Genomic DNA, 9,890 nt, shown 5'->3' with positions numbered 1-9,890 from the left:
GGGGGGGGGGGGGGCCGAAGCCACAACGCTTTTAATTGCGTGAAGGGAGAGAGGCGCAGAAAAGCAAGGCCTCCGTCTGAACTGAAGGTCAAAGCTAGTTTGCTTCTTTCGACAGGGCGGAACTGCTTCAGCATGTCCCCTCTTACCGCTGCTCCACTCCTCACACTATCATTAGCTTTCCTGCCGTAATTAAGCGGCAGTCGGTTTGAACAGCGGTTAGTTTTCTCTTACTTTCGGGAACCTGAGGAATTGGTCCATCGTTATCCTTCCAGACCCTTCTGCCACGCACGTCCCAACCGCAGTTGAACGCTTATAGTTGAGGTCAGTTCCATTTTGAATGGCTACTGCAATTGATTGATATTCAGCCCATGAATTTGAAACTGCTTGCTATTTTCTCTGAGGATTTTTCAATTTGTAAATTATGTTTCAATTTGTTTGCTAGATTGACCCCTACCCTGCCACAAAACTACTTGAGATACTGAAAGAAGTTTCCCCACTACTCCCCCTGGAGAGGGTTTCAATCAGTCTCAATGATTGGCCTTGATTAACTTTGTTTCTGTCTGTCCTTCCATCTTTCTCTCGGTCTGTCTGTCTTTCTGTCTATCGTTGTCTATCTACCTGTCGGTTTCTGTCTGTCTTTGTCTGTCGGTTTCTGTCTGTCTGTATGTCTCTCCGTCTGTCTTTGTCTGTCTGTGTGTCTGTATGCGTTTCTGTCTGTACCTATCAGAGGGCAGGTTGAGGCACACCACGACGGGCGAGGCGTATGTGTTCAACGCCCGGGAGGACCTCCACAGGTGGAACCAGAAACGCTACGAGGCCCTGGGAGAGGTAGGTACTGTTCGTCATCCCCCTCTAACTCTGTCTATCAATCATCAGGGCATGCGTTATATTGTCATTTCTACTTTTGCATTACTATAGTCCTTTTGTCTTTTGTACGGAAAAATGTCGGTTTTACTCTAGGTTAGGAAGTTCATTATAACAAGACAAAAGAGGAAAGGATCCCTGAATTTGAATAAGTAAATGAGAGAATAGATCCTACCAAATTGTATTATTAAGGGCAAACTTTGATGAGGATTATTTTTTTTTCTATCTGTGCTCCCCAGATTGAATAACTCTTTCATTTGATTTAGAGCGGTATTGAACACACACGCACCGCGCGTGCGCACACACACACCATGTCACATGACTGTGTGTGTTCTTTTATTTCTCGGAGTTGTCTGCTAAGGGCCTCTATGCATAATGTGTTCTGTCTCTGCCTGGCACATCTCTTGAGAGTGACGTGTGTTTGTGGGCACGGTGGTTGGCAGGACGTGGTGGATCCTCCTTGGCAGCAGTGGCGGACGACCGTCTTAGTATGTGTGTGTGTTGTGTTTTGAGTGATCAAGCCCTGATTTATAACTGGCTCAGCGGTCGTGCTGTTTACACCTTCACATTCAAAACACCCTTAATACCACCAGGCCCTAGACACTTTCACTGCTCTAGCAGGCGTGTGTGTGTGTGTGTGTGTGTGTGTGTGTATATATATCATACAGCTTTGGTAAGTATGCTGGTATATGGAGACGCAGCTACACAGAGCTCATATGTCACACTATGTAGGCCTACATACTGTATATCGCCACACCCGCAATAACGTCTGCTAAAGATGTGTAAGTGACCAATACAATTGTATTTGATATCCGCTTGTCAGGATTACCAGCCTGAAGGTTCGGTTAGCCCCTGACAGACGGACGGGACCGACGCACTGACTGACGTGCGATGTACCCATCACGCTGTCACACCTCACCCAAAAGTTCACTTTGCGTTCACTTCCATCTCAAGCCGTGCAATATGCATGAGCTAATCCCGAACCAATGCTTTTCTTTGGTAAATCTTTTGTTTCATTCGCAACCCCGCTATTTTGCTTTTAATTGTTCCCCGCGTTCTTTCAAGTTCAAAGCGAAAGATGGACTCTTTGGTGGGATTACCTGTGTGTTTTAATTTCTAATCCAGGTACGTCCTTTGTGAACTATCCTTTTGTTGAAAGCTCCCTTTCTCCTGCTGGTATCTCGCCAGCGTCTGAAACGCTGGAAGCAAACATTTTGGTCGCGCGGATTGGAGTCGTCCCGAGAACGCAGTCGTTTAAACTTCCTGAACTCGGACATCAGACGCAGGCCCAGACGCTTAGTTAACTCGTTAAGGAGCTAATATGGTATTGACGTTCTGTGGTTCAAAAGAGGCGGCGTCTCGTTCATTGGGAACGTAAAGGCTTTGCCGATTGGTGAAGCTAGCGTGTGATAACGAGATATCGGAGTAGAGTTACAGAGAGTTGCGTGGCTATTGTTGGTTAGGACTCCTGTCTGTGTCTGTGTGTGTGATCAGGCCTGGGTAATTCAAGGTTTAGATGTGAGCGCAAAAAAATATCCGGCAGCTGAGAGCCCTCGTTCACAACAATGGCCGTCCTGAAGCATGCATGCCCTCGATCAACCAATCGCCCTGGAGTGGGTGCACTACCCAATATGCATTGTGCAGGGGTGGACAGGGAAGCAAGGAGATGCTATGCCCTTCCATGACTGTCCCTGGGGTTGGGGGTGTATGAGCAAGAGAGCGCCCACCCAACCCGCATGGGTGGGGGCCAGCGTCATCTCTCTCTTTCTGTCTCTCCCTCGCTCTCTCTGTCTCTCCCTGTTGCTCTCTGTCTCTGTGTTTCTCTCTCTCTGTCGCTCTGTCTCTTATCTCTCTCGCTCTCTGTCTCTCTCTGTTTCTCTCTCTCTCTCGCTCCCTCTATCTGTCTCTCTCTATCTGTCTCTCTCTGTTGCTCCCTGTGTCTGTGTTTCTCTCTCTCTGTCTCTCTCTGTTTCTCTCTCTCTCGCTCCCTCTATCTGTCTCTCTCTGTTGCTCTCTGTCTCTGTGTTTCTCTCTCTCTGTCGCTCTGTCTGTCTCTCTCTGTTGCTCCCTGTGTCTGTGTTTCTCTCTCTGTCTCTCTGTTTCTCTCTCTCTCGCTCCCTCTATCTGTCTCTCTCTGTTGCTCTCTGCCTCTGTGTCTCTCGCTCTCCCTCCCTACCTCTCTTCTGTGGCCCTGCCAGTCTTGCGAGCAGAGCTAGCTATGACAGCGCAGCGCTAGGGAGAAATGGCGGCCACATTGTGAGAGGCATCACAGCACCAGATGTCCAATTTGCACTTCAGCCTCGTCTGAATGGGTGGACGACGTCTCGATGGCCGGCGTGGAGGAAAGATTCGCAGCTGGGGTTGAATGAAGGGGCATTGCATTGTGGGCCCAGATTTTAATAAGTATTCTCATTTTATTTATATATTTTACAGCTCAATGCGAAGATCTTTCCAAGGAGCACAAATCCTTCACTGTACTCTACATTAACGTTTTTTTTATGATGTCCCAGTTTGTGGTGAATTAGCATATTGAATTGAGTTGTCTGAAAACCTCTGAATACCAGCCTCACGATGCCAATAATTTAAGGTGCTGTTTGTTGAATAAACTGCTATTGTGTCGATCCCTGTGGATACGTGTGTGTGGGTGTGTGCGTGCGTGCGTGGATGTGAGCGGCAGAAGCGTCACATCTGTTCTCCCTGTTTGGATAAGACCTTGTGCAGCGATTAAAAGGCTGTTTGTTCTGGTATCTGTGTGAGTGGTGTGTGTGAAAGCCCTGGTCTTCTCTACATGTTGTCAGCCAGATTAAACCTAATGCATCAAAAAGCCTCCATCGGCCAGGGAACAGGGGCAAGAGCATCCCCGCTCTGACATCTCCATTAGTACGACAGGAACCCAGGCAGCATCGCTACGCAGCGCCAGGCTACTCTACYCACATAGGCACGGCYGGGGACGGTATGCTAGTTATATTCCGATTGTGATTTAGTGCTGATCGTTGTTTGAAAGGAGWTGTATTTTATTTGACCGTTGAATGAACCACAACCTGGTAGTGAACTGAAGCTAGTTGTAGCCCATCAGCGATCCCCTTCCCCTCAGCCTCACCCGTTCTGTCCTGGTGTTGATATTGATGGGAAAACAGAGAGAGATGGAGGCATTAACTTACTGTGTATGTGTGTGTGTGTGTATAGGGGTGCATGTCTTGCGTGTGTGCACTTGCATAGCTGAAACGGGGGATCCAAGGCGCTCGTCATCTCACAAATAATTAAACATTTCCACATGTAGCAAGTGACGTGTTTGTCCAATCTACATAGTAGTAGGTGAGTCAGACAGACATTGTAGTTGTCACGCGTCTAATTTCTCGGCAGCGCAGGCGGCAGCCCGCCTCGGACTCCTCACCAAATTGGCTGTCACGTTCAAAGAAGTTAGGTGAATCAGTTCGGATTCAGGTGGAGAGTAAGTGAGTGGTTCAGGATGGATAAACAAAAAGGCAATACCAAGTGTCGCACAAAACCGCCTCCAAAAAGCTGTGTCTGATCAAGCTCGTGCCAAATTACAGCAGAGCAGCAAAGCTACCACCTAGCCCTCGACTGACGGAACACCATGACAGGCGGAAGCTAGTTGGCCTTGTGCAGCAGCTAGCGCAAACAGGCTCCCAGTCCTGACTGAGACCTCACTGCCCCGGGCCCGACAGTGGCCTTGCTCCTTCTTCCTCCCCTCAGAGAATAGTGATAGTTCCTCTCGTCGGAGTGCCGGCCCTAGTGATGAGACAGACAGACCCGAGAGCGTGGAGTCCGAGTTCCAATGTGTCATATAAATAGGCTATATATAGCTGTACTGTAGATAGGCTAGTAGGCTTAAACTGTATTGTCTGCGTAATGACTGGTTTTACGCAGCACAAACAACTTTAGCAACTTTTCAACTGCTTACTACTTTTTTAGCTTTTTGCGGCTACTGAGCATGTCAGCTAACCCTAATCTTAACCCTTTTAGCTAACCCTAAACATAAACTTTTAACCTAACTCCTAAATTTAACCCTAACCTTAATCCAAATCACTAGCCTGGCTAACCTTAGCCAGCTATCTAACGTTAGCCACCGAGCTAGAATTCGTAACATATTATACGTTTTTTCAAATTCGTAACATATTATGCATGTTGTGTATTCATAACATCTAATACAAATTGTAACTTGTAATATATCATGCCGAAATGGGTGCTGGACCACCACAAATGAATACATACCATACGAATCACACTAAATGGCATGTCTCAGATTTACGTACAGAATAATACGAGACGCTATGAGACCAGGTTGATCAAAAGGCAGCCATGTAAATGTAAGATGCAGGGACAGTGATCGGTCGTCTATGCTTTGTGACTGGCTGATGAGCTGCTACGCCAGTGTGTGTGTGTGTGTGTGTTTCTATGTATTGTTGTGTTTGGTTGATGGTGAAGGGGTGGCAGGGGGATTGGTAAAAATAAAACAACCCGACCTTCCCTCTTTCCCTCTCCCTCTTGTTCTGTATTTCTCTCTCGTTGATCAAAAGCGTAGCAGTGATGGCCTGAAGGAGGCAGTGATTATCAGCTGTGGTCAGACCGGCCCATCTTAATGTCAACCTCGAGGACCAGGGGGCAGCAGAGCTAAGGCAGACACACACACACACACACACACACACACACTGAGCAGAGATCAGGCTGGTAACCCAGCAGACGCTAGCTCGAGGCTGCTCCACGCCCGTTTGATACCGCAGCCCCTTTGTGGGAGAAGCTCTGTTTTTTTCCCTCCCCTCTTCTTCCCCTATTTGGTTCCGAACGCAACTGTCTGCATCTAATCTCCCTGGGTGCTTTTATCATCAATTCCATGCCTGTGATTTTGGGCTGTCTTTCTTTCGGTCATGTTTTTATGAATATATGAAACTAAAGAGAGGAAGCTCGGTTTGATGTGAGGACGAGGCAGCGGCTGTATTCGTTTCGGCAGACAGGTGGCAGCCTTCTATCTTTTTCTCTCTCTCTCACTCTATCCCTCTTGCTCTCTCTCCTTTCTCTGCTTGTTCACACAGAATCACAGGGCTGCAAATGAACCTGTCACTTCATCATTTGACAAGATCTTCATTTTTATTCATTAGGACTTGGGCCGGGCCCTGGCTACGTCTGCCGCCATTTGCCCCGGCTCTTTTCCTTTCCGCTTTCTTCTTGATCCCTCCCTGCGTCCCCTCCTTCGTTTTCCCACTCCCTCTCTCTCTCCCTGTCTGTTCTCCCTGGTCTGCTGTGAACGGCAGAGCCTGGTAGGAGGTGCACTAGCCCTTGTTTGCGTAGCATAGCGCTAACTACAAATGCTGATAGTATAGTGTGTGGGGGCAGGGGAGAACAGAGTATGTATGTATGTATGTATGTATGTATGTATGTATGTATGTATGTATGTATGTATGTATGTATGTATGTATGTATGTATGTATGTATGTANTGTGTGTGTGTGTGTGTGTGTGTGTGTGTGTGTGTGTGTGTGTGTGTGCGCGCACGCGGTCTTGCATGCCTGTGTGTGTAGAATCAGGGTGACCTGGGCCCTGTAGGGCTCAGTGAAAGTGTAATTGTTGCTGTAAGTGATAGTTCCCCCTGATAGATGACAAGCATGATGCCAGGCCCAGATGGAGCTGAATTAAGCTGTTAATAAATGAGGATTTTTCTCCCCACCTCCCTGCATCTGTGGGATGACAGACACACACACACACACACACACACAATATTCTAATGAACCTGGGCCCAGCCAGATGGCTGTATTGTGAAGATCTCTCTCTCTCTCTTTGTGTGTTTCTCTCTCTCTCTCTGCCGTGTGTATCGTTGGCTCATCCCTTTATACAGTAGAGCCAGTTTTGCGACGACGAGCTCAAAGCTACTAGTTAACACCGGTGGGTCCTGTGTGTGCTGTACATGCAGTTGAATTGATCAAATGAACAGTACATGCCGATTTAATCCGCAATCTGGTGTTTTATATAGTCACGAGTATGGTCATGTTACCTTTTTAAAAGGAGTGCACAACTGAAGGGTGATGATAAAATGGCAAAAAGACACGCTCGCCTTCACCCACCCGGGGAGGAAGCAGTAGGCCTCTGCTCTACTGTATACCCGTGAGCGAGATGGGAAACAGGGCGCGCGATGGCAACGGCGAGCCCACACACCCCTATCAGTCACGGACGTTTTGTTTTGGAAGTTAAGAGGATCCCTCTAAAGAGGAGCAAAATGGCAGCTGTCTCTCTTGATTTATGGCATCTCATCACTCCTCGAACCCCACGGCGCGGCTGGTAGAAAGGGAGGGATTGGGGGGTGGGCGGGGAAGGGAGGCGAGCCAGAGCACAGGCAGCCACGGCGCCGTACTTTAAAAGTGAATTATCCCTCGGCCGGCTTCTGAGGTAACACCTGAGGTGGTCATTAGACTGCCATTAAGGAGTGCAGCGCAGCACGGCGCGTAGCCTGAGAGGAGGGAGAGCGGGAGAGGAAGTGAGATGAGCCTCCATGCAGACACCCCCCGCCCTCCCTCTCTCCGGAGAAGAAACTTCCCCCAGATACAGGCAGACGCAACACAGGAACCTTGTGGGAATTGCGTTGGGGAGCTTTGTTCTTCCATATACCCAACTGATAAAAAAAGACGAGACGGGAGGGGGTTGAAGTAAGACAACAATTGACTCTATTTTAAATCTCAGCCTGATGTTAGACAAGGCCACCCTTAAAATAAACACTATTCTTCCTTTTGCTCTCTCCTCCCGTAGCTTTGCTTTACTGCTGCCGTTGTCTTTTTGTTGTTGTTTGGGGATTTTCTTCATCTTTTTCTATTCTTCCTTAAAGAAGAAGCGTTTCTTTCCCGGGCCCCTGTCACTGTAAGCATGCCGAGCTCTCCTCACTTTCATTATGTAAACAGCTTTGATATCGTCGCCGTGTGCCTCTCTGCGTAAGTGGCTTTTAGAGAGAGCTCCGGACCGCCTGCTCTCGTGTGTCTCTCTCTCTCTCTTTCTCTGTCTGTCTTTCTCTCTCTGTCTCTCTCTCTCTGTTTGGGAAGTGTGGTAGAGCGGTACTTAAACCAGCCAGTACAGTCAGTAGAGGTCACTCTCCCATTCCTCAGGCCCACATCTACAGCAGGGCAGGCCTGTTCCATAGCCAACTGTGGCCTGTGTTTGGGCTTTTGAGCTACGGTCAGACCCGGGGTAACCCTCCCATCTCCCCGCCCCACCCCCCCATGTCAGTTGTAACTAGGGTTGCAAAGGGAGGGTATTTTACTGGAAACTTTAGAAGTTTACCAGTAAACTACCAGAATGTTGGTTTCTTTCATGGATTTTATGTAACCTATCACAAGACATCTAGTGGCCCGTTTGGGTACTTCAGATGATCACAGGCGTCTGTAATTATCTCTGGCCCTCTGTGTGGCCTCATCGCATATATGAAATAATTGACTAAGATGATTTTGAAATAAAAACGAGAATGACAAAGCTGTAAAACATTCTCCTAAATATGAACCATCAATTTAGTGAATACCATTTCTTTTTAATATCAGGGTTTCAGCATGAAAAATGCTTTATGTTTTTGTACACATTATCAGTATGTATTTGTTGTCAATATTTTGGCATCAAACTGTTGGTGGCAGTTGTGAAAAAAGTAAATAGTTGCTCAAGTTGCAGTTGTAAAGGTAATGCCGTTGTTGATTAGATGCTTTTTTCATTAATTAGGCCATTTTTTTATTGAACCATATGGTCTAGTTACTATAACTGTATGGTGAATGAAATGAAATGAATAAAATATGTGAATAATTGTAAAAAAATAAAACAATAATTTACTATAATTGCCATAGATTTTCTGTTAATTACCAAAATTGCTGAAGATTCTGGTAACTTTGGCAAATTACTGATTGCTCTGCAACCCTAGTTGTAACCCTCGTCCCCACCTCTCCCCCCCCCCCCCCCCCCCCCCTCTCCCTCCTCTCCCCCCCCCCCCATGTCCGGTGGATCATCTCCTTATCACCTCGAGAGGTCAGCTGGACCCAGCATGACTGGAGTAATCAGAGAGCATTACACAATGTGGGAGGTCTGGATTCTACCCCCTCTCTCTCTCTTTCACCCCTCTCCCTCTCTATCTGAGGAAGGCCCTCCCTTGTTAGTTTGAAGAGGGTTTTTCCACCAGGTTAGTTTACAAACAGATCGACTTACCGACACAGTGGTCTTCATTAAGGCCTTAACCGGGGGGGGTGAGATGATGGGGGCAGTAGAGAGAAGAGGAGAAGGGTAGGAGAGGTGCGTTGAGGGAGGGGGGGGTGCTATCGCTCGCCCACTCAGTGGAAAGCGCTTGGTCAAGGCCAGTCACCCACCCTCCCTCCCTGCAGTCTCAGCGGTCTACCGCGGTGGGAGCTGGCACCAGCCACACACATGTTCCCTAGGATTACCTTTCTCTCCAACAGACTGAGCCCTTCTGTAAACCCTTCCTTCCTCCCTGCTCCTCCTGGTTCCTGGGGCACCGTGGGGGTACGTCACCACAGCACTTCCCCTAAAACGAACCACATAGGCCCCCAGAGAAAGGGAGACGGAAAGGTCTGTTTAGAATCGCCTGGCCTCGATGATGAGTAGAGGAGACCTTGGGATGTGGAGGTGGTGACCGCTACGCTGCTTTCAGAGACATGTGCAGACATCATCCAACTGATGTCCCAGGGTCAGGGGTAGATGCATCTTCCTCCTCCTCATCTTCCTCGCCACACTTGGCCGCGCTGTCATTTTTGCCACAGCGAGTAGTTTAAGTAATACCGGCAGTACGTCTAATGTTGACGGTTGGGCTGTTTTTTTGGGGGGGGGGGCATCAGCCAAATGTCCCCAATCTCCGTCAGTGTTGAGTGCACCCCCACTATCACAATCAACCTCAGCAGCACCGGCAGCCAGCCCCAGACAGACATGGTTCCAGGGAGAGATAGACAGAACCACTTAGCACTCCTCCACTACCTGCAGGGCCAGGCCTTTCATTATAAGACTAATAACACTGTGTTAATGATGTGACAAAGT

General features: G+C 48.1%; 1 protein-coding gene across 9 annotated transcripts in view; it reads left to right on the top strand.

Moving 5' to 3' along the window:
* Window positions 1–9,890, top strand: part of arb2a (ARB2 cotranscriptional regulator A) — a 197,394-nt gene that overhangs the window by 5,867 nt on the left and 181,637 nt on the right. For all 9 annotated transcript variants that reach the window (XM_023978239.2, XM_023978245.2, XM_023978237.2 and 6 more), the window contains exon 4: window positions 728–828. In XM_023978239.2, the coding sequence (XP_023834007.1) occupies window positions 728–828 (101 nt within the window). The remainder of the gene's footprint in view (window positions 1–727; window positions 829–9,890) is intronic.

This window comes from Salvelinus sp. IW2-2015, linkage group LG33 (genome assembly GCF_002910315.2).
Source record: "Salvelinus sp. IW2-2015 linkage group LG33, ASM291031v2, whole genome shotgun sequence".
NCBI classification, from domain to species: Eukaryota; Metazoa; Chordata; class Actinopteri; order Salmoniformes; family Salmonidae; genus Salvelinus; species Salvelinus sp. IW2-2015.
The sequence above is the reverse complement of the archived record's forward strand: the minus strand, read 5'-3'. Positions and strand labels throughout refer to the sequence as shown.